The 25,835-nt window shown below is 44.3% G+C and overlaps 1 protein-coding gene and 1 pseudogene across 1 annotated transcript in view; one reads left to right on the top strand and one right to left on the bottom strand.

Moving 5' to 3' along the window:
* The window catches only part of LOC119457545 (ATP-dependent RNA helicase abstrakt-like), an 87,566-nt gene that overhangs the window by 32,850 nt on the left and 28,881 nt on the right, over positions 1-25,835 (bottom strand). The window contains exons 7-10 of the mRNA XM_037719154.2: positions 22,918-23,009; positions 21,247-21,400; positions 17,091-17,227; positions 8,323-8,485 (exon numbers count right to left, since the gene is read on the bottom strand). Coding sequence (XP_037575082.1) covers positions 8,323-8,485; positions 17,091-17,227; positions 21,247-21,400; positions 22,918-23,009 — 546 coding nt within the window. The remainder of the gene's footprint in view (positions 1-8,322; positions 8,486-17,090; positions 17,228-21,246; positions 21,401-22,917; positions 23,010-25,835) is intronic.
* Positions 2,486-3,242, top strand: LOC125944653 (protein GVQW3-like; annotated as a pseudogene).

Genomic DNA, 25,835 nt, shown 5'->3' with positions numbered 1-25,835 from the left:
AACCTGGCGGGTTGCCGTGGGCTTCCGCGTACTCAATCGCCTTTTTCTTGAAGGCGACGGTGAATTGCTGTCGGCTTCCGCTCATTTTGAAACAAAATGTGAAAAAGCAGCCTGAATGCGATGGCGAAGGCGGCTGTTTACTTCATCTGCCCATTGTTGCAGGACTTCCATAGTTTTTCCGCCAATGTCCGGTATATAAGACGAGGGTCGACTTTTGGTTTTTGGTTTTTTGAAAAAAGTTCGACCTATATTCCGGTTTTTACGGTATTTTGTCATTGCAACTTAGCTGCAGAGTAATGATTAGCCTCTTTTATCCCAAAGTTTCTACTATTTCACTGCTTTCAAAATATTGCAAAAAGATTTTATAGAAATTACATATGGTGTTAATTATGTTAAATTATGGTGTTAAAATTAAATTACGAGGTTTTACGTGCCAAGATCGTGGTTTTGGCACGTAAAACCCCATAATTTAATTTTTTTGCACAAATGTCATATATATTTCAGAATCAGAATCAACTGCCTCTATCAAGTGTCATACTCAACAAGCAGCAAAAGCCCATGTCTCCGCAGAAGCTCGTTTCTGTGATGGTGAGATGTGGTTACGACGGTGTTTTATTTTTCTGTATATGTCGAACAGACAAAAATGTCGAGTGCTCCCCTGAATGACGCAAATTTATAAATGCAATTTTACTGCAAAATTTGCAATACTACAAACGAAAGTGTGCAGCTGGCACCAATGCGATTAGAGGACTGCTAGCAAGATGGTGGCCCATATCCCAAAGAAAACTCACCAGATGCACACGAGGGTCGGTGACATCTGTGCACTTTATTCCTCGTCTACCATGAGGTGCTTAGTTTTTTACATGTACAAATTGATAACCCTGCACTGAAGCTAAAACCTAATTTTTCCCCTTGTTTTTCCTGTTTATGCTTAGCATTCACATTTAAATGCATGTTTGCACTGATCAGGTGTGCATCCTTCCATGCGAATGGAGTCAAAGTGGGCATAGTGCAGTGGCACTAGAGGCAATCAAAGTGGCACATCTTAAGCCAGCAGCATCCCCGAAGGAAGGATGTGTCATTTTTCACAGTGACCTGAAACAAGAAAGGCTACAGTGCAGAAACAGGATGGCAGTGAGAAACACAGAGTGCTGCCCTTCTCGCCACTATGTTCCCATGTAAGATGAAAAAATGACTAGCTGAGAATCCCTTCAAATGTTTAGGGTATACCCTATTGTAACCTAAGTTTCCTATCTGTCAACCATTTGTTTCAAACTGGCTCTCACTGCATTCCATACATATTGTGATGGGGATAAGAGTAGGCAAAACAAAAGGGAAAATGTACTGACGGAATATATACAAAGCGAAGCCGAGATGGCGGAACAACAACTGCACAAGCACTTCTTTGATCGTTGTCTTCTTCCCCTTGCTGGCGCCTTCTCCAATGTACGGGAATGGCTCGTAACATATGACCCCCGCCAGTGGAAGCGCCATCTCGGCGCTTAGGGAAGGGAGGAAGTGTTGTTGTCGGAGAAGTAGGATTTCAGACGGGTGACGTGAACGATATCACTAGGTGGTACAGACGAGGACGAGCTAGTGTCCACCGGGGTGATCTTGTATGTGACTTCACTGAGCTGGCGGAGAACTCTGTAGGGGCCAGAGTAGTAAGACAGAAGCTTCGAAGACAAGCCCACGTGGCGGGAAGGCGTCCAAAGAAGGACCAAGGAGCCTGGAGAGAAGTGAACGGTTCTGTGGTGGCTCTCCTAGCGGGGCCTTTTGGGATATCTGTGAGGCAGAGAGAAGATCCCGTGCAATCTGGTGAGCAGTTTGAGCCCTAGCAGCAGCATTGCAGGCGTACTCTGTGGTAGCGCACTGCACGGGCCCGGGCCGGTCTGAAGCGTTTTTCAGCGGGCTCGAGCCCTGCTGGGCCCGGGCTTGAAGCCACGGGCCTGGGCCAGACTCGAGCCCGCTCATTCCCAAGTTCGGCCTTTGACTACACGCTGAAAGTTAAGCATTGCATGAATCAAGGCATTCTGTGCCAAGCTCCAGTGACACGTGCAAAAAGCTGGCTCTTAGTATACTTTAGCACAGAAAATCCACACAAAAACAAACATTGTTTCCGCGTCAAGAAAAATAAATTATACAAAAGCAGCCCTTCAAACCATTTGCCTGTTACCGCTTTTGTGATTGCAATGTAACCACTCTTGACAGCGTTATATTATTTTAGCCCTAACGCAAGGGTGTCTTCTTCTACTTGTGCATTTCTTTTATGTTGTATGCTCGTGAATTCGCGTATTCATATATATACGAGATCTGTTAGAAAAGTATCCGACCTGAATTTTTTTTTCAGAACATCTGATGGATATGAACCTTCATGCACATGCGCAAATTTTTTCCTGCCTGCCGATAGCGTCAGTCGCTGGGATGCAGCGTTTGAGTGAGGTAGTGCACAGTGCTCTTGTCAGTTTTTTTTATTGCGAGGAAAATGACGGAGCAACTGGAGCAGCGCTAATGCATCAAATTTTGCCAGAAACTTGGCGACAGCTAAGTGGAAACCATTCAGAAGATTCAGATGGCTTTCGGTGATGATGCTATGAACAGCACACAGATTAAGGAGTGGTACAACCGCTTTAAAGACGGCCGCACATCGGTGGAGAGTGAGCCACGCTCCGGTCGACCATCAACATGCTGAAATGACCAGGTCATTGCTGAAGTGAACGCTGTGGTGATGCGGGACCGTTGTGTGACTATCCAAGAAATTGCGAAAGAGGTGGGCATCAGCACTTTTTGTGCACATTCTATTACGACCGAAGGCTGGGCCATGAAGAGAGTTGCGGCGAAATTCGTGCCGAAGCTGCTCACGGTGGAGCAAAAGCAACTTCCTGTTGAAGTCTCACAGGACATGCTGGATTCCATAAACAGTGACCCCGACTTTATGAGCACCATAATCACTGGTGACGAGTCTTGGGCGTACGGGTACGACCCGGAAACCAAATCCCAGTCGTCATAGTGGAAGCATTATACATCACCAAGACGAAAAAAGGCCCACCAAGTGCGCAGCAAAGTCAAAGTGATGCTGACTGCTTCATTTGACTCCCACGGTGTGGTACAGCACGAGCACGCACCACAGGACCAAACAATCACCAAAGAGTACTACAGGGATGTCCTCCGTCGCCTACGTGATGCTGTGCAGCGCAAGAGACCTGAGTTTGTGGTCAACAGGAAATTGGCGCATCCATCACGACAATGCTCCTGCACATTCCTCGCACTTGATTCACTTTTTTGGCGAAAAATCAGACTCCTGTAGTTCAACAGGCTGCTTACTCTCCTGATATGGCCCCTGCGACTTCTGGCTGTTTCCCAAAATCAAGAGGCCATTGAAAGGAGCGCAATTTCAGACAAGAGAGGACATTATGGCTGCAACGACAGCTGAGCTAAACTCCATTCCGAAAGAGGCCTTCTCGGAATACTTCCAACAATGGCAGCACCGCTGGGAGAAGTGTGTGGAGTCCCAAGGAGACTACTTTGAGGGTGATTAGGTTTCCAACACTCCAGTTATGCCCATTTTCTTTCTTCGGCCAATGGTCGGATACTTTCTTAATTAACAGACCTCGTATATATATATATATATATATATATATATATATATATATATATATATAAACCACCTCTTAGGACCAAATAGTACGATCAAGGTAAATGCATGCGCACCAGCGGAAACATAACAGCACAGGCAATGGGCCAGATAAGTGATTTTCCCATGGAGGAAACAAAGATTTTGGTATTTTATTGCTTATACCCTGCGGCTGATTAGACCTCGGGAAGGTAAGGTTGACACATACGGTGCAATCTGCAAGTAAAAAAAATATATATTTGTTTACTTACAGGTCTGGCCTATTCATGCACATGCTGGCCCTGGCTAAACTTAGTAATGAACGCCCAGGCCCAGGCCGGGCTCGTACTGAGTAATACGGGCCCGGGCCGGGCCCGGGCTGGGCTTGGGCATGTACGCCCGGGCCAGGCCCAGGCTTGGTGTCACGGGCCCGGGCTGGGCTCGGGTTTCAAAAAGCGGGCCCAGGCCGGGCCCAGGCCAAAAAATCAGGCCTGTGGAGTGCTCTACTCTGTAGGAGCGTCAGCAGCTGATGGCAGGAGAGTCTCAAAGGGCAGCGTTGGGTGGCAGCCAAACAATAGGTAGAACGGAGAAAAGCCGGCGGTGTCGTGGCGGGACAAGTTGTAAGCGAATGTCACATAAGGCAAAGTGCTGTCCCAGTCACGATGATCTGCGGAAACGTACATCGAGAGCATTGTGGTCAGCATGCGATTAAGACGCTCGGTAAGTCCATTTGTTTGTGGATGGTAGGCTGTGGTTAGCTTGTGACGTGTGGAACACGAACGAAGGATGTCGTACACAACTTTCGAAAGAAAGGAACGACCACGACCAGTCAGCAGCTACCGTGGTGCGCCGTGGTGGAGAATGACATGGTGAAGCAGAAAGTCCACGACGTCAGTGGCACAGCTTGTTGGCAGTGCCCGGGTGATAGCGTATCGAGTGTAGTCAGTGGCGACGGCAATCCACTTATTCCTCGTAAAAGAAGTCGGGAATGGTCCAACAAGATCGAGGCCTATGTGGTAGAATGGGACAGTTGGAATGTCGATAGGCTGAAGTGGATCCGCGGGCAACAAGAACGGGTGCTTGCGTCACTGGCAGGACTCACAAGCAGCAACATACTGGCGTACAGAACGGTAAAGGCCTGGCCAGAAGAAACGATGCTGCATGCGGTCGAATGTACGGAAGACTCCAAGGTGTCTGGCTGTTGGGGCATCGTGGAGCTGGTGGAGAAGAGTAGAACGGAGGGTCGTTGGTACTACGAGCAGATGCTCGGGACCGTCGGAGTTGTTATTGCGACGGTAGAGAATGTTATTACGGAGCACGAACAGGTAGAGGGACGGGTCGGAGTGAGTAGCGCGTAGATGGTTGATGATGGACCGCAAGTTTGCATTGCTGAGCTGTTGATTGCGTATATCACTGAAGTTGGAGATGGCGAGGACGTAGGCGTCAGAATCGTGGGTGGTGGAGTCGGGAGGGTCTAGGGGATGACGGGATAGGCAATTGGCGTCCTGGTGCATGGCGCCGGATTTGTAAAGGACAGCAAAGATGTATTCTTGAAGCTTTAGCGCCCAGTGACCAAGTTGTCCAGTCGAATCTTTGAGGGACGAGAGCCAGCACAGCGCATGGTGGTCTGTGATGACCGAAAAGGTGTGGCCAAACAAGTACGGTCGAAATTTTGCGACTGCCCAAACTAGAGCAAGGCATTCACGTTCAGTGATCGTTCATACCATTCATAACTTTGAATGGTACATTAATGCTTCACTGGGCAGAGACCAATCGGAGCATGCAGATGACCAAGTGCCTTGATAGCTAGGGGGCTCGTCGCGGCACCCCATGGCACCTGCGGTATCTATGCTATGCAGCAGGCACATTGGTACTTCTAAGCACCGTCGGTCAATCCGATTGAACAGCACCTTTCTAAAACATCAGGACCACATTAAGCTACTCGGCGTGGTCTTTGATGACAAACTGAACTTTCACGCCCACGTTGACTATCTTAAGACTAAAGCCGAGATATTCGTCTCCCAATTGCTGAATTTTATCCGCATGCATTTTACGCTGCGTCCAGTACTTTTACGTCGTTTATATAGACAGGTTCTGCTGCCTGCGGTTGCATACGCGTTGCCAGTATGGTGGCCCCCTTTCCCGACGACGCACCTTCAAACCCGAGTCCTGTCGGTGCTTTGATCTTTAACGAAGAGATGAGAAATTACATGGTGTCAATTCAACAGCAAGTCATACCCGTAGTCAAGCAATATAAATACCTCGGAGTATACATAAATGAAGGAAGACTTAAACACCCACCAAGATAATCTGAAAATAAAGTGGAAGATGAATGCTGCAATAATAAAACATAGAGCACTTTGGGGGTCACAATAAATATAAGCTGGTGTGTGGAATCTGGAAAGGAGTAATGGTGCCAGCACTAACATTCGCAAATGCCATTCTGTGCTTAAAATCGGATATCTTGTTGGGGTTGGAAGTTAACCAAAGATCAGTAGGCCGGTAGCTTTAGGAGCACACGGTAAACTACAAATGAGGGGGTGCAGGGTGACATGGATTGGGCCTCTTTTGAAGCCACATAAGTGCAGAGCTAAATAAGTTTTGAAGAAAGACTCAGGAACATGGATGAAAATAAATGGGCCGCTAAAGTGCACAAGTATTTGTACCTGAAAAGCGTGGACACAGAATGGAGGAAGAGGTCAAGAAAGTTAGCAACCAAGTACAGGGTAATTGAAAGTGCATATAGACAACCAGGAGTCATCAGAAAGAAAGTGAGAGAAACTGAGACCGTGAATTGGATGCAAATAATGGGAGGGGGGGGGTGAGACCATGGAGATTTACTGGAATGGGAAGAAAGAAATTAGAAGGGAAAGCATGTGCAATAATACAAAGAGCAGTGTCTTGCTATTTGAGGCTCGAGCCGGTTGCCTAAGGACCAAAACAAACCGCAGCAAATATTAGGAACTAGATGAGGCATGTGTATGCTGCATCAAAGATCCCGAGACCACTCAGCGCCTTCTAATGGAATGCAAAGGGATTCACCCAGTGACAACCGTAGGTAACGTACACCTTCCAAAAGCACTTGGGTTTAAAGTGGACAAAAGCATCAACCGGTCAGCAGTCGAGATAAACAAGAGACATTTAGATTATTGGTGGAAGAAAAGCAAGGAAGAGATTGACACGACCGAATCCGTTACAGGCATAGGTAGAGGTACAAGGTAAACAGGGAAGTTCTGAGAGAGAAAAAAAAAAGAGATTGAGGAGATGTATAAGAAAACGCTAGAATGATAAACATGTGTAGCATACCTGATTAAATCCAGCAGACTAGGTGACTATTAGTCACCGCTCTGTTTCAAAGGAGATGCCAATAAATCATCATCATCATCACTTCCGGCAATACTATTGTCTTCGCGTAACTTAGTGCTGAACCAGACAATTGAATCAGCCGGTTTTGCTTAATCAGACAATAAGCACGCACTGAAAGTGATATCGCCGAAAGTGATCGTCCGAGAATACGTCTCCAGCTTGACTGACTGACAGTTGAAAAATACAGACGGGGCATTTTGAAGTGCTATCAATAACAAGCCTACGTGTGGTCTGTACTTATCTCGGAGGGCATACTAAGAAGCCGTGTGTTCCAGGTCATGTGTCACTTCTGGCAAGCGACGGCGTTTTTTTCAGGTTCGGTATCAAACACGGCTATTTGTGCGAGCTTTTCCTGACGCTTCCGCTCGTATTTCAAACATGAAATTTTGTGCGGAGGCTCCTCTATTTATCTACACTATCTTAAACTACACTTTTTAAGAGGTCCAAAGTTTTGTTACAGTTGGCCTTTAATGAAAAACAGCACCCCTATGCAGAAGTAGCTAACACTGCATAAACCAGGGCCATTTCATTTTGTACAACAACTTTCAGCATACCTTGCTGCATGTTGTTCTTTCCTTCATGATTATTTTCTTTTCATAATATGCACTTTCAACGTCCGACTCTGAAAGTGGAGTGAATAAAAGAAAGACAGTTGCGATGGCTTACAACCTTAACCCTTTAACTGTCACTACCGAGATAACTCGTGAAACCCCCCACGCGCACCCCTGCTACCCCCCAAGTATGCTCGTGTTGCTTTTTGAACTCACTCCCTGCCACTCCCTAGACAACTCGTGCAAAAAAAAAAATTGCGTTCATGTCCCGCCATTTGTGGAGAGGTCACCTAAACACATAGAACCTGTAAATTAAATTTTAGACAACAGATGGAGCGCACGTGTTTACACCCGCGTCGTTTTGTCTCGGCAGAGCGCAGCCACCACGTGCGTCCGCGCTTTGACGGACGAAGAAATTCAAGAACTGCTGATGAATATCTTAACATGTCCTGTGGAGTATCATGGTGCATTACTAGCATGAAATCTGCACTGAACCAACATGAAAAAAATACCTGGCAGGTGGTGAGAGTCAGAAAAAAACCCGGCAGTGAAAGGGTTAAACACATGGCTGAAATGTCAAAGAGAGCATGCAAACAAATGTCAGTGATGAATCACATATCCAGAAAAAGAGAGATACCTCTGTTTCAGTTGATTCAGCCATGCAAACATTTTCTTTTTCTTTGGAATATTAGGGAAAAAAAACGGTTATTTGCCCTTCATCCAGTGCTCTACAGTTTTACCACAGAGTATCTTTCACTATGAACTAATTGCACATGGTGCCTTTGGTCAGACCTTAAAGAAAGAGAAGATGGTGCGGACATCCTCCTCGAAGCCCATGTCAATCATGCGATCAGCCTCATCAAGGCACAGGTAGCGACACATGTCCAGGTTCACCATCTTCTTGTCCAACATGTCCATGAGCCGGCCAGGCGTTGCCACCATCACGTGCACACCCCTGCATGGTGACAAAGATCAGAAAATTGTATAAATCAACTTCTGTTAATTTGAACCTGAAGTGACTAGGGTCATAACGAAATTGGTCGAATTAAACAAGATGCAGAAAAACCACCAAACACACCACTCATTCGACCATGTCCCCGAATTGAAGACGCACCCACTTTTCCTTTTTATGGGTTTGAAGTAGAAAACTAATGTAAAATTGACATTATAACTCCTAAACAAAGTACAAATTGAACTCACACTTGATTTTTTTAGCAAAAAAAAAAAAAAAAATATAGCATGCTTCCGATTCTGCCACTAAGGAAAAGATGAAACCAGCGAACTTTACCTTCACAGAGTAGAAATTTATTTACTTAATGACCATCATCATAAACTCTCACACAGCACTTTATCACTGCCTATGAAGAACTACGACATCTCATCCTCTGTACGGTCCATAGCACATTTCATAATCTGTATTTAGGGAATGGTTCCTCAACAATTGCAAACAGGATGGTGGTCCACGCCTACACTAACCACTATGATGGTTTGTGAAAGGAAAAAACTGCCATCCACCCGAATGTAGCAGGAAGTTACAAAGGTAACCCATACGGGTTTCCAAGAAAGAAAGCTTCGCAGTTGAGGAAAAATTCGTCCTGGTCCGGGATAGTTTGTCCAGCGTAACATGTAAAATATTTTATCAATTGAATGTGCTTTCGCAGTCAGACTGTAAGCGATGTGTCATCATCGTCATGCTATGCGAGACGTCGTTTTAAAGGTGAACATTTGACAGATATCTGTCTGGTTGGGAATAACTGAATTTGAAAGGACTAGGTTTGACACCAAGCAAAAATTTTTGGTGTCAAACCCAGTTCTTAAAGAAGTTGTTTTGTTGCTATCATGGTCGCCACCTTGTGATGGCAATGGCCATGACGCTGGCTAGGCTCTTCTGTGGCTCGAGGTAGCGTTTGGCCAAGAATCCACCAAGCCCATTGATGAATACGTCCAAGAATAGAAATGAAGGAAAAGGGGTTTATTTTAAATTATTTACGCTGGCTCCAAATATGGGAGCCCCCACTCCACGTAGGAGCATATTAAATGTCTGAGTTCACATCAGGACACGTCAGCACTCCCTCACTGCACCACAGGTGCAGTGAGGGAGTGCTTCTTTCCTAGGAGACTAGACTAAGGAATCTGGTGGCTGTATCTCTGCCAATCACAATCGTCAAATCGGTTGCAATATCCTTCCCAGAAAGTCGCTCCGTTCCACCGGCTCTGCCTCTGGTGTTGCACCTGGTGCCGCGTATGTTGCAACTGCATGCAATCTAGGAAACCGAGGCTGGCGCGGTTCTCACAGTAGTGGTCGACGTTGGCCCCTTTCATAAATTTGTGGACTCTCCATGACGTTCAGCCTGTCACGATTAGGTTCAGGCAGAGGGGTCTTCAGGGTAATTTCCACTTCCATGGAGGGTGGCGGTCGTAGTCGCCTCGACGTGAGCTCCTTTGTTTGCGCGTCCCTGTCTATGTCGGGCCATGTTGCCATCCGTGCACGCACTAATAAAAGGACGGCCTAGAGGGAAACGTCCAAGGAATGCTCATCGCCGTATTGGTAACAGCTCATTCTAATGGTAGGCTGTTGCGAACACCATGTTTTGGTTTTGTATAGGATTGTACCGCCCAAGCAAATTTTGCATGAATATTACTGTGGAAAAAAAATGTGTGCGTTAGAGTTGGGCAAATACCATAATAATTAATTGTGAACTACAGTTTTCACTTTGAAATCTTCCTGGGGTAGGCCAAGAAATAGGTGTTTTCGATCAGAGGTGATGTGTCTTGAACGCATTTACTGTACCGTAAGCGCTGCCAAAACGAACACTGCCACTATTGGAGTCACCAATGTGATCACTACTGGTGTCGGGCAGGTGCGTGATGACCAGCAATGCTTGAATTATAGGGCAAAGACTACCGTATTTACACGATTATAAGTCTACCTCTTCTTTCAAATTTGAAAATGTGAAGTGGGGAGGTAGACTTACAATCGAATCCAAAACATGGCACCGCCAATAAAAGCAAGACAAACGAGTTATCAGGGGTGCTACAACATGGTTACAATTTTATGATTTTTCTACGGCTCTACCCGTAGCGTTCAGCTATTCTGCGCATTTGTTCGGAAGGGTTTTTCAACATTTTAAAGAGTTTTACAGCACACACAGCACTCATGGGGGTGTCAATAGTTGATGGAAGGGCTGCTGTTCCAAACGCGGCGGCACTAACCCTCGGAATGGTGGCGCTTCCGGGGAATATCAATAGTTCATGGAAGAGACGACACCGCTCACGTGTTTCTGTTTCTCTATAGCTCTCGGTTTGATGCGTCTGACTTGGATGCCGGCCAGGTATTACTAATAAATTTTCATTATGGAATGTGCCCACGGGTATGCCCTTTTTATTTTTCTGACGCACGTGATATTGGGGGGTCGACTTACATTCGAGTCGACTTACAATCGTACAAATACAGTAATTTCTGGATCGAAATTATGAAAGTTTGGGCCCATAGAAATGTATGGGCATTGGCTGGGATTGAATTAACCAAAAAACGAATTCACGGACGTCTACTGTATAAATGAGCATGTACTTGATTCTTCACACTTACAGGAGCTATAGCATCAAGTGTAAAGGCATACGGAATACTGCGAGTCCTTGAATGAAGTGATACCGGATTTCGCTCACTTCCTCCTACATTTTGTAACAGGGTAACTCTTACCACCTCAGTATTGTGTTATCCTTTGTGAGTGATTATATATAAAAATATCTCGGTTGTTTTCACTGCCTCTTGCAACAACTGGTTTTGAGCATGCAGGAGATTGATAATCCCGGGACATGCGTAATCAGCTCACTCACAGCCAAAAATCACACTCATGCATTCATATTGGCGCTAAACATATTTTTTTTCAAAGCTGAGTAGCTAATATATTAACAAAAAACAAAAAAACAAAAGTCACAGTTTTGCACAAAAGGCAAAGCAGTGATTGCGATAACAAATTCTTAGAAAGTTATACCTATTAAGGATGGTAGTTTTATCAGCTGTATTAACAACTGTAAACATTCTCTTACTAAATAAATGAACAAGAATGATGCTACACACACACAGGCAAACATAAACGCATCTCACTCAATGACCACGAACACTCACTGTCGGGCTGCTGACATGATGGAGAGCAGCAGCAGCTGCGAGCGAATTGCCCTTTGTGCTGCCTCTCCCTTCAATGCAAACTAGGTGTGCGAGAACACAGCGCTTACGAAGCTATCTGCTATCTCAGGTTGCCTAGTCTTTGCACCCACCACAAATTACACCCAAGATAGGGCACGCCCGGCGACGCCATGCGCCGTTGCGATAGCAGTAGAAAAGTAGAAGCACACTAACCTTCCTCGACCTTGCACCAATAAAATCCGTAAATCCAATAAAATCCGTAAATCATCATCCTAGTGTATGCACATCTCCCCACTCCCCCCCCGGTGCACGAGAGAAGGCGGCGTGGGCCTTCCCCACTGTCCACCCTATGCACCAGATCAAGCCACCATCCTTCTAGGCTCATCCTCGCATGCTTGCCCTTGTACCTACAGCATACAGCATACAGAAGCAGCCAAAGACGCAAGTGAGCACGGGAAATACTATGCATACTAGTTGAATTGTGTGCTTGCAAGGCATACCAGGTTTAGCAATTTGGCCTCTAGCAACACTAATTCCAAAAGTGCCAGTGGTAGTACACAATGGCTGCCTGGTGTACATATAACTAGCTTAGCTACTATACACACTTCTATCTCTAGCGCTCTGTTAAAATGAAGTGCATGTACTTTCAATCAAAGACCATTATCACATGTGCATCGATTGTCATAAAGTGTGGGCACCAGTTGAAATTGTTTAGTGACAGCATGACAATTTTCCTTGTATATGGCTGAAGGTAGGTTACTTTTTGCCTTTTGGTACTTCTAGAAAATTTGGATATCTGAATTTTTTTTAGTTTAGATGTTGGCAAATGTGTGCTACACTGACCTAAATCCCTGAAGATAGAAGGTAGAGCTAACACTGGATAATTCCAAGAAACGGGGGTCGCAGTCAAGCTTTTTTGGTGTGCTTATCCTGGCCTAACATTTTCTTACTAGCTACGACACAAGCAGCCAACACATCTTTTCCAATCATCTTGGGCCCAGAGTCCACTCGAATCAGCTGCCAGGATAATTATGGGGTGGCACAGCTGATAATGAAGTGTTTCTCAGGAAGAGTTAAAGCAAAGACAGCAAACAGTTATGTCATTCTGTTCAGTGTAACTGATGTCGCAAGAGCCAGTGACAACAGAAAATGAATGGCGGTTGTAATTAGCACAGAATAGTAAATGCTCCACTCACTGTCTGTATCACGATGGCTAATAATGTTGCCACTTCTGGTTGGTTCACTGATAGTGAGTTAATTTGGCATGTGCTTGGCTGCAAAAAGCATGCTTCCAGTGAATGCGTGTGTGATGAGCTTACATTACATCACATAGTAAAAAAAGGCTGCAAGGCCCCAAGAGCCCGCCTGCTTGAGCTGTACCATTTGTGCAAGGTGAGAGGAAATTGGTTTCGTAGAAGAAAATAAACCAACCTGTGATCAATACACTCGAACCTTGTTATAACAAAACAAGATATAATGAAATAATGCATATAACGAAGAAAATTAGATCCCCTTGAAATCCCCATAGAGATTGATGTATTTAAAACTTCGTTTTAACGAAGTGAAATAGTTATGCCAATGTATATAACGAACTAAATTCGTCTCCGAAACCAAAAAAATACCTGACCGTCGTACACCAAGTACATCGCTTTCTGCGGGGTTCGGCACTCGTTCGCTTCAGCAGTTTAAAACTCCTGCATCCTGGTTTCAAATACGTTGTCGAGCAACACTGGTCTTTCTCACCGCCACGCCTAGCTGTGCACTTGCGCAAAAGCAGCAGCCCCTATTGCACTTCTCCACTAGCCTCTCTCTCTTGCACGTGCCCGGCTGCGCAAGCTGCGCCACGCCGTGCAGCTACACATGGCGGCACGAAATGTTTGTACATTCACTTCCACTGTGCGGCACGCTGCTGGTCGTGGCCTCTGAGATCTCCCCCGTGCAATCTCTGGGCTCACGCCCAAGCCCATTCACTTCTGCTTTCCCTGCAGTACGCTGCACGGGCTGGCAGGCAGCTGGGCGTGTCCTCCGAGTTCGCATTGGCATCGGTGCAATCTCGGAGGCCACGAGCTGGCTGAGCCAAGCCGGCGCGGTGAAGTTCACTTTCCTCCTCAATCACACAGCACAGCGCTGTGTTGTATGCCACGGGCTTCTCGAATATATGCCGCATTACCGTCGACAGTCATCGTGAGATGGATTCTGCCGAATTTTTTGCTTAAGGCTCACTCAGACTCAGACTAACCAAAATTCTACTTAGCTGGACACATGCCGACTCAGACTCAGCAGAATCCTACTCAGCCGGGCTCATTCGGACCCAGACTCACCAATATTCTACTTAGCCAGGCTCACTCGGACACAGACTCGCTAAAATTCTACTCAGCCGGGATCTCTAGGACTCACTCACCAAAATTCTAATCAGCCGGGCTCACTCGAACTCAGACTCACCAAAACTCTACTTAGGAAAGCTCATTCGGACCCGGACTCACCAAGAGAAGAAAGAGAAGACTAAGCCAGGTTGACTCATACTCAGACTCACCAAAGCCTCACAGACTTACACTCATTCGGGTGCTTTTGGATTCACACAATTATGGACACAATCATACTAACAGAATCATGCGATTAGACTCCGTCAAATCTCGTGGAATTACCGATTTGCTCATTTGATCCAAACTCACAGGCTGATAACTTATGCCAATTAGCAGCTCACTAAAAGGATCACTGATACAGAGCAATATCAGAGCTTGTTTCAAAGTTACGTTCCACACTCACACCTACAAACCTCCACTGCCCCGAACTCATTTGCTCACTCTTTTACTCCCACTCACATGTACTTGTTCACGCTCATAATGACGTCCATTCACACTCACCAGCCGCTTACTGAAAATAAAACCACAGTGTCAAACCAAAAAGAAAAAAACCCCGGTTTGGTTCAGGTTCAACGTGCTCCGATTTCTTTCTGGTTCAGTTCCGGTTTCTCCAAAAAGAATATACAAAGGTTTGCAAACCAATTCAGCGTAGTCCACTTTATCTAGCCTCATGGCGACATGTTGCCCAGCGCTATTATTGTCCGCATGGTGCACACACAAGTTCTGTCAGCAGGAAGCAGAAATGGACTACCTGGCATGTTGGGAAGGCAATTGATGTTTTTACATGAATGTCAATTAATGAAGTGTACTGTTACACAGCCACAGCAGGCTTACACATAAAGACAGCTATCTTAGCAGGCAGTGGTGCTAGATTTAGAGTGCGAGGCACGAGGTGTGCGACGCCTCGACTCATCCATCTCCATGCTCCTTCTTTCCTGTGTTTGCTTTTATCATTATCCTTACTGAGCATGCGCACACTGTACTAAATAGCCTTCTTTGAAGTACTATAAGCACGGTGAGTTACGTACAGTCGAACGCATCTTCCAATAATACCTCTACATTGAAATGACCTGTATAACAAAGGAATAATTCTATCCCAGTTATACTGTGAGCTGTGCGATGAACAAGCTTTACAATGAAGTGACCTCTATAATGAATGATTCTGGAGGCCTCACGCACTTGGTTATAAAGGTGTTCGATTGTATTTCTAAAAGGAAAACCTCAACTGTCACAACCAAATAATAAGGCTTTTTTCTTGATAAATGGTGCATTGTAACTTAGCGATAAAATATTCCAAACAGTAAAAAAATTAAAAAAATTGTGAATGTATACAAAAATTAAAAAAGAAAACATTATCAGTCTGACATAGAGCACATGCACAGGTACAACAAGCAACAAATCTCGGAAGAAATATGACGTAGTATTTAACATAGAACCAATCATCTTATTTTCTGTGCATCATAAACTCCAGAAATAAGTTATAATAAATGAGCATATAATGAGCATGCAGCACGATAATCAAACACAGCTGAAATTATGTAGCAGAAAAATAAAGTTTAATGGAAAAGATACAAAAAGTAATGAAAGTAACACCATTTAAATACTAGCTGTTCACTCGATTAATTAAGCTTTTCCTGACGCCGTGAGGCATGTTCGCCAAAATTACACCGTAAGAGAAATAGTACGCGCCATGAATTCAGTATAAAAAAAATTCAGTAGCAATTTAGTGATAAATGCAAGAGAAATGTGGCAGCATTACATCACACCCCTTTGAGGTCCTCGATACATGATCTAAACAGCGTTCACCACATTGAAAAGTAGTGTTCAGAAGCTCCCTTGACACATGTACTGCCTCTTCGAGGAGCGAAGTGTAGCTGACGGTGGTCCGGAGCAGACCATCATCAGTTGCACTATATATATCATATGAAGCCAACAAACCATGATACCAAGGATAGCATAGGGGAAATTACTTGTAGTTCTTAACTGAACTAAAGAAATGATAAATAAATGAAAATGAAAGTGCATGAAAAAACAATTGGCCGCAGGTGGGATATAAACCCACATCTTTGCATTACGCGTGTGATGCTCTTACCAATTGAGCTACCACGGCGCCGTTTTCCCATACACTTTCTGGGGTAATTATGTTTATCTACTAGAACTAATCCTGGGAGTGTTAGCCTGCAGCACTGCGTAAGCTCAATTAGTAAGAGCATCGCACGCATAATGCAAAGATGTGGGTTTATATCCTACCCTGTGGCTATTGCTAAACGATTTTAGCAATGCCTTTTTCCGAATTGACCATAGGTCGGCAAAATAATTAGAACTCACTCGCAAAATTAATTTTTTGCTGAAGGCTCGCTCAGACTCAGACTCGGAAAAATTCTACTCAGCTGAGCTCACCCAGACTCACCAAAATTCTGCTCAGGCACTAAAACTTCCCAAAATTTTACTTAGCTGTACTCACTCGGACTCAGACTCATGAGTCAGTCTGAGTGTGAGTGAGTCGACTCATGAGTTGGCGTCAAAGAGGTTCGCTGAAGAGAGGCACATACCCAGTGACACATACTCAGTGAAGTTGGTCCGTCGGTTGGTTTCGAACCCTGTTTCCTCAGCACAGCAGTTCTATGCTGTACCCATTAGACCATAGACTACATAGTGATCCAAGCTGGCAGGAAAATGGTTAAACACACAAACAGGCAGATAGTGCCCTGAAAGTGCATGAAGTTGCCAAAGAATTTTAATAGCATTAAAGCTTGTAGTAGTATGCTTTAACAGCATACAACCCTTTTCCCCAGCACAGGGCAGCCAGCCGGTACTTACAGTGGCTAACCTCTCTGTCTTTCTTTCCCTTTTGTCTCTCTCTCTCTCAGCAGAAAAATGGGGTATTGTTGTTATTGAAAAGTTAAATTTGATCAAAACTGCATTTCTTCAAAAGTGCAAAGTGCATTCAAATGTAAATTTGAATAAACTTTTTTTTTTAGCAAAACTGACAAACGAGTATTGTACTGTCGCTTAAAGGTAATAGGAACAGCGTCTGGCTGAACAGATACCTTCGCACCACTTCCAGCTGCTCCCTCACAGAAGTGCCTCCAATGCAGAGGCAGCCTCGAAGGCTTGGGTAGCCAGCACCCTCCAAGTCACGGACAAAGAAGGTCACAATTTCAAATGTCTGCTTGGCCAACTCGCGCTGCACAGAGAAAAAGCATGTCATAATAGTGCGATTACTCACCTGCCTCCCATAGCATGCAGGAGTTTATAGCTACAAGTGTCATATTACCCCCACATACTACTGCATGAATAGCAAATACAGCACACAGGAATACTAAATTAAATTATAGTAAACATGCTAGCATGATATGAAAGTCCCACTTTCGAGGGCTCCATAAAAAAAAGCTTTCTTCTACAGATGCCACCTTCAAACTACATTGCCACAAATTAGTGCAATAAAAACACAAAATGGGTAACATGATGTAACAATATAAAGGAATTCAAGACATTTTTTTTTTGTGCTATCACATCCCCCCCTTGAAGACATCCAGTTATCAAACATTTTCATATGAAAAACTAGGATTCATGACGAGTTTTGGTCTGCAAGCACTACCTAAGAAACTCTTGTTGTACGACCTATGTTTTAAAAAGTCTCTGTAAACTAGTTACATACTGCAGACTGTTTTCCTTAGCCAGTAATGGAATTTTAGAATGGAATTAAAATATAAGTTTCAAATATTGACTCGAGTGCTAAATCTTTTTTGTACCTGTAAAAAGTTGGAAAAAGAAGGAAGAGGGTGGTCGGAAAAAAACCTTTAAAGGGGCCCTGAACCCCCCCCTCGGGCTTGGTGAGAACATTCGACAGATAGAAAACAGAGCTGTGAACATCACAGCCAAATTTTGTAGTAGTGTGCGGCGTGTTGAGCTCATAAGCAGAGCGCTAAGTTGACCTCTCTCCAAACACCGTTTTTTCAAACAGAGGCCTGCTCACCGTGGTGGGCTAGCCGGTGGCAGCTGTCGTGTGTCGTCATAGAGCGGATTTCCAAACAGAACTGCCACTGGCCGATAGCTGACATGAAGCAGGCAGGATGTTAAGGTCAATGTGCTTCTTTCTATTGTTACCGTATAAATTAAATGATGCAGTTAACTAAACAGGCCAAAGTAATCGAGAATCTACATTTGAAATTTCAATAAGAATTGAGAACTTCAGGGAGAAATCGACTGTCCCCATGTAGGGATGAAACGTAATGCTGCAGGACGCTGGCCATAGTCAAAACAAGATTACATTTTGAGATGAGTATGAATATTTTGTTCACAATCAATGATACCATCTTATTCTTGTTGAATGCGCCAACATCCACTGCAATTTTGTTTCATTTCATTTAAGTTTTTATTTTAGCATAAGCACAAAGCATAGTTATGCCATATTTGCACCTGTAATACTTTAAAAAAAAATGAAAGAAAAATTGGTCATGGCACCGGCCTTCTTAATGGCACACGAATTAGAGCCTTCACACAAAACTTGGCCTGAGCTCCTGTCAGTGTGGACTTAAACTCCATGGTGAGAAGCAAAACCAAACAGTGCAACAAGCCATAGCATGAAGGGGCATGCACAAGAGCCCGCATTTGTGTATGGGAGATTGAAACAGTTTGAGTGCTGGCGTTCTTAGGATGCAGAAACAACACTCCATCTATGACAATGGCCATCTACGTGCTCTCAGGAGAGACTTCACTCATAGAAAAAATTGCAGCAGAACCAATCTCATGATGACTGTCGACAGTAATGTGTTAGAATTGAATCAATAGTGACACGACGTATTGGCACTGTCAAAATTAGTTATGTATGAGGCGTGTACTGCAGCGGGACTTCTCTTTTGTGCTTCCCTAAGAACACACGGTGCCATCTAGCCATGTTGCTGCCCTTGAGGAACCCCTTGTGACGTAGGGTTCGATTCTTCTGAGCATCGGAGTAAAGGGATCTTCTTCGTCATTCTAGTGTGGCACATTCCCAGAGGCACATACAGTGGAATCTCAATGATACGATCACGGCTAATACAAATTTCCGGATGATACGAATTTTGCTGAGGTCCCGGCCGAGCCCCATTATTTTGCGACGTGCTAGAGAACGGCTGTTATGAATCAATTTTCGACCCGCGCCGGTTGATACGAATAAACGCCGCCCCACCGACGGCCGCGAAAGAGAACAGCGCGCAGTCATGCGCGTTTTCCCTTTCTCTTTTGGTGCGGACGCGGCGCCAGACAGAGCGAAAGCCGCGACTGGGCGCGAAGAGGTTGAAGCGGTGCCGCTTTTGTGCTTTTCTTTTTGTCTCTGCGCTCGCTGTGGCGGCCGCGCTTTCCCACGCGCGGCCGCCGCAGCAAGCGAAGGTTCGTGCGGTCTATCACTTCAACGGAAACTGAGCGGCGTAAGCACAGCACATACAAAGGTCAGAGCCGTGTGGAGATCGCTTTCAAGATACGGTGCGCGCGACAACACCGACAGCCGGCACAGGCGCAAAGTACAAGAATGCATTTGTTGGCAGAGTAGGAGCCCCCCCCCCCCCCCCACTCCCTCCCTCCCGCGCTACCTTCCGGCTTTGCTCCTTTCGCGTGGGGAGATTGCGTCGCCAGTGACCCTTGCCCTCGGTTGCAAGATACGCATTTGGCGTCGCAGCACAGCGTCGCCCCCCTTCCCTCCCTCTCTCCCATACCCCCACGGCCTTTCGCGCAACGAAAGTCGCGTTTCCTCTCCGCTGTGCGTTCGCTGTCCGTGAAGGTGCGCATCACCCGCACGCTCTCACTTGCACATACGGCGCGCGGCGACGCTGCGCTTGGACTCGTGCTCCACGTCTCATGCTCCTCCTCCGCATCACCCTCGTTGATCTCCTCTCCCATCGGTGGGCACACCTCGTGCTCGCTACCGTCCTTGTCGGCGAGATTTTCCCGCGGAAGCCGCAATTTCGTCTCACGCGGCTACACTGTAAACGGTATGCGTATACATGGCGTTCTATGGGAGGGTAAACGGGAGTCGGAAAAGGCCGTGTTGTAGCCAGTTCTGCACTATAAATGGTTACGCTATAAGTGGTCTATACTGTAAATGCTTTTTACGTACGTGTGCCTGAGTGAGTTCACCTCTCGACTCTTTAATTTAGCTAGTTTTAATTGTGTTTCGATGATACGAATTTCGGCTAATACGAATTTTTTTCGTGACCCCGTGAGATTCGTATCATCGAGATTCCACTGTACTTAGTTACCCAAGTTGGCATCAAAGACGTTCATTGAAGAGTGGCACACATCTACTGGCACGATACCAGTGACCCAAGTTAGCATCAAAAAAGTTCACTGAAGACCAGCACAGATGGAGTGCTCCAAGCCAAGGAGTTTCACTGACCAATGGTACCTACCCAGTCCTGCATCTACAGTGACTCACGTGCAAGAGGTTCGTTGAAGAGTGGCACGTATGTACACAATGCCACATACTCATGACCCAAGTTGGTTTCCAACCCTGTTACCTCAGCACAGCAGCCCGATGTGCTATCCATCGACCCCACCATTGACTACCCAGCTACCCAGGTTACCCGTACTGTGCCCATCGGACATTGCTAGCCCGCTATTGATAGTTTGAAACGCCGCTCTCGGCGCAGAAGGTGTAATAAAATCTGGTGTAAAACCAGGTGTAAAAAATCTAGCATAACTTACAAAAACACCTATTTTCCCCATGGTAGGGAAAGAGTTAAGATGAGTGTGCAGCAGTGAATGTGCACCAACATTGCAGTACCTCATTGAAATGAACACTATAGTATGGTACTGGCACTTCTTGGCACACAATGCAAATATTCGCTGTTCATTTAGATGAAGCAGGCAAAGCACATTGGTTAGAATGCTGGGCTTGAAACTGGCAGTAACATGTGACAGTATAAACACTGCTGCAATTTCCACAATATACCTGTTACATTTTAAGCTAACACTTCCGTGACATATGGTCAGGTTAACTTAAACTAGGCTAGGTTAGGATCACTCAATCAATCAATCAATCAATCAATCAACCAACCAATTTGAAGCATTAAACCACACCTTTAAGAAAAGTCATGAAAATATTAGCTTTATTACATTATATTGGAGTCTCCCAGTAGGTACTTGGATAGAAACACAAAAATGCTGCTAAAAACTAACTCATGATAAGCCGCTTGTGGCATGCAGCGCCTCATGACATGGCCTTACCGAAGGACACACTACGAGGCCATATGGACCCTCATTCTGAATAAAGGGAAGCCGCTTTTCTTGTTCCAGGCAGAACATCAGCAGGGGTAGCACAAACACCAGGGTCTTGCCAGAGCCAGTAAAGGCAATGCCAATCATGTCTCGTCCAGAGAGCCTAGAAAAACACAACTCCAACTAAGTGCATGCCATTTCAGTGAAAAAAGCAGCAGGTCTACATGCATCCCAAGTATTCCTGCCGCAAATATATGTATGCGAACCAGGGTCCAAGAATTGATGGCTTAAGATGGGTTTCGAGTAATGACTGATCCTCACTCTTAAGAGATGCAGATGCACAGTTATAGTATGACCTCAGAAATCAGATTTAGCTTTTTTTTTTCATAATTATATTATTTAAAAAAATTATAATATTAGTTTAAGCTATGTGTGGTGTCTTAACAAAAGACTTAAAAATTAATTCTGGTTGCATTACCCTTGTGAATGTGGGCAGATTACTCTCGTAGGGGCAATAACAAATGTGCAACTCTTACTGAGAAATTAAGCAGGGAAAGCAAGAAAACAAGGCCAGGTACATCCCAACATACAAAAATAAATAAATATAGAGGTAGCACAGCATAAACAGATATTCACTGTAAAACTGACACACATCTATTAAAAGTGTTAAAGTTCATCACCTTGCAGTACGACCATAACCAAAGTGCCAGGGCCATTAAATCATTCCTGGATCTTCCCCCTCTTGCTCACTATTGAATAATCGCATGTGTATGTCTGTTTCATAACTTATATTACAACTTCCCCGGCTTGCCTAATACCATTATTTTTCCTCCAGCACGTACTTTGCGACAGCTGTTTAACTCCTTATGTGTTCATCGAGTATTTGGCAAAACAGTAGCTTTTAATCAATCACTGTTACCTGCTGCCATTGACGACTGGAATAAACTCTCAGATAACATTGTAAATGTGAGGAAGCCCAAAAAACTTAACTAGTTACTACTTACTAAAAGTGTTAATATGGCATATTCATACATTCATATACCATGCTGCATAATGTTTCTGTTTTCTGCTGTACAAATCTATCATTATATTTTTCAACTTCTTGACATTAATACAATCATACATTATAATGCACATTGTTTTCTGTATTATGCTCTGTAAACCTATCAGTTTATTTTAAACTTTTTGCCTATACTGACTTAAGCTTCTAAATTTAAGAATTTTTTTGTATTTGCCCAATCCCCCCCCCCCCATGTAATGCCCCACTGAGGCCTTTAAGGGTAACATAAATGATGATGATGATAAACGTGCAGGAGTTCAGAAATATATATTTTTTAAAGCAAATATTTTTTTTTTCAATTACAGGTACTGAAGTACATCACTTGTCTTACCACAATCTTAAACCAATATTTTTCAGTGTTGCAGAAATGTTGACAAAAGGTAGGTTGTCCTATCATTTGAGAGGCTGCATACACCAGTATGCATACTATGGTACAGGGACATAAAATAAAATGAACAAAAGCACTATCAATATGATAAGCATGTAAGACTGGAACACAAGACTAAAAAAAAATATCAAATTGTATCTGGTGCATAAGCATCAATAAATAGCACAGTCATGAGGTTCTGTCCTGTGAAAGGGAATTTAGAAAGCCATGAGGTGAGACAAAGACTGCTTACACAGCTGGCAGACCTTGCATCTGGATTGGAGTGGGCTTTGTAATGCCTTTGCGACGTAGGCTGCTCAGAATTGTGCGAGGGAACTTCATTTCCTAAAAGAAGAAAGAAAAAAATAAAGAAGTAAACTTTTATATTATAGCACATTTCCCTCTTTTTAACTAAAAATCAACAAATCACTATGCCACCGCTGCCGCAGTGCATGCGGAAAATGGATTATGCCGAGCTTTTTGATCGTTTGAAATGTTGTTTTATCGCTGCATTGTGACAGTGTAGTAAAGCAATAAAATGTTGTGTGACTGTGTGCTGCAATAAATGCAGACAAAAACCTTTAAGAGGAAGCTTTAGATTGGGGGCCAATTCCAAGTCCCGCGTAATGCTATGGGAGTGTTTCATACAGCGGCTGCAGTAGATGCATTGTGGTGCTGGCGCAAGTAGAAGGGCATCAGAGTAGATGCAAGACAGATGCCATAGGTATTCTGAGCGTAAGCCCACTTTTGCACCACCTTCTGGTGCAGCCTTGCAAAAGTACTTGAACTGCAGGGTGTTGGTGCTCTCATTATATAGAAGAATACCTTAGTTATAGTATCAGGGTCCTTCAATACTTTTCTTCTGGTCATAAAACACCTGCGTAACGCTATGAGAGTGTTTTATATAGCGCCCGCAGTAGACGCACTGTGGCGCTGGCACAAGTAGAAGGGCATCATAGCAGACGCCACAGGAATTCTGTGCGTAAGCCCACTTTTACGCAAGATTCAACTGCCATTATGATATGTGAGCATTGTTGACACAACATGGAAATTGCCGCCCCATTTCTGTACAGTGTTCAAAAACATAAACAAACAATTTCGAAACATCTATAACGTCTTGTTTCTATTCCAGGTTTACCTGCATTTGTAACAGCAGCCTAATTCAGAATTCAAAAGGTATACTTGGGGCTACTCCATCATTAGAAACTGGCTACAGAAAGACTGCATATCTAACTTTTATGTATTTATTCATAAAAGGCACTCGTTCCAGTTTTTAGCGACTAGTGTTTCAGTTTTTGCACTGTACACCTCTCTCCATGTGGTGACAGCATCTTTCGTGATGGCGACAATCCCAATATTTTTTGTAGTGCCTGCGTGTGGGTCCAGTTGCAAGGGTGCCTAACTAACCTAACTTACTACTAATGACTACCTAACATACTAATTAAAAATCAAGCTAATTAAATAAACTAAGTCTATAACAAATAATGAAGTCAGCTAATGACCTAACCAGCTAATTAACTAACTAAACTCAGTAATACCAAACTTGACTAATTAAGTAATTACACAACAAATAACTATGTTAATTAACTAAACTAACTAATCTAATCAACTAATAACTAACTTAACTAACCTAACTTACTCAATAAGTTTGCTAATAACCAACTTACCTACCTAAACTAAATAATAACTAGCCCATGTAATGAAATATAACTATAAATAACTAACTTAAGTAAACTAACTAACTAGCAAAATATTGTTACGCGAAGGATGAGTCAATTAAACGAGAAACTATGTACAGATTATATTTACAGCAGCGGTTGCAGCACTGACCGGTTGGATTCACAGCGCGAGCCCCAGTTCGTTCTTCCTCCTCTTTTCTTGAGTGATGGCGCCCGCGCGCCTCGTTCAAATGACCAAATACAACATGCATGTAGCATAATCCCCCGGCACCAGAAGCGACGTCTCGGAACGTCTAAATGTCATCACTGGGAGGGATGATACTTCTTCAGTTGTGTAACGTGCACAATATCACTGGAGTGGGAAGCAGATGGGGCATCAGGGGCAATTTTCGTAGGTGAGGGGAGTCATGGCACGAAGCACTCGGTATGGGCCTGTGTAGCGAGACAGCAGTTTTTCTGACAGGCCAACCTGACGCGACGGAGACCACAGAAGCACCAAAGAACCAGGTGGGAAGTGCACATCTCGGTGTCGCCGGTCATACAAATGCCTTTGACTCTTTTGGGAGCTCAGATGGTGGTCACGGCTAATTTCCCTTGCATGGGCAGGGCGGGCGATGGCGTCAAGTGCATATTCACTGGTCGGTGAATATGAATTCTGATACAGGTAGCACAGCATGAACAGATATTACAGTAAAACTGACACACATATAGAAGTGTTAAAGTTCATCACCTCGCAGTGCGACCGTAAGAAAAAATGTCAGGGCCATTAAATCATTATTAGACCATTGAAGAATCGCTTGTGTATGTCTATTTCATAACTTTTATTACAACTTTCCTGGCTTGCCCAATACCATTCTTTTTCCTCCAGCACGTACTTCGCAACAGAAGCTATGGTCTGCCTTGGCTGTTAGGCCTTAGCAGCACTGTTTGGCTGGATGTTGACCACCAAAGTTACAGTTTAGTGCTGTGCTGAAGCAAATCTATTCACAGTAGCCGTACGGCTCTCGAGAAGCCACAAGGCCGCTGCAAATAATATGTTTGAATAATCGAGCTGGTGCAGATATCAGTAAACGACTGTAAACAAAGTCATATTTGCCTTGTCTTTATGCGATGTGACTTGCTCAGCAAAACCAAGGCTGTAGATTATACATGTTTTAAAGTTTAACATATTTTTGCATGTAAACATGGACAAAAATTATTAAAAATTTAACGGTAAAATCTCTGTGCAGGTTACATATGAATTTCAACTTGAGATGTGGCTTCCTGGCAGCGCAAATTTTGCTTTGAGGTGTGGTTTCACGGAACCACCTTTAGGGCAACGTTCTCCGCTATCGGCATTATTGAAGAGGTAGGGAGAGCCGCTGACTGAAGATACGATGTGGACGATTTGTGCATCCGCGAATAGAGACTCTTTTTACACAGTTTGAGCATTGTATGCAGTTATTTCCGTTAGTTATACAGGCGGTTTTTTTCCCTTTCTTTTCAGGGTGTT

This window comes from Dermacentor silvarum, chromosome 1 (genome assembly GCF_013339745.2).
Source record: "Dermacentor silvarum isolate Dsil-2018 chromosome 1, BIME_Dsil_1.4, whole genome shotgun sequence".
NCBI classification, from domain to species: domain Eukaryota; kingdom Metazoa; phylum Arthropoda; class Arachnida; order Ixodida; family Ixodidae; genus Dermacentor; species Dermacentor silvarum.
The sequence above is the reverse complement of the archived record's forward strand: the minus strand, read 5'-3'. Positions and strand labels throughout refer to the sequence as shown.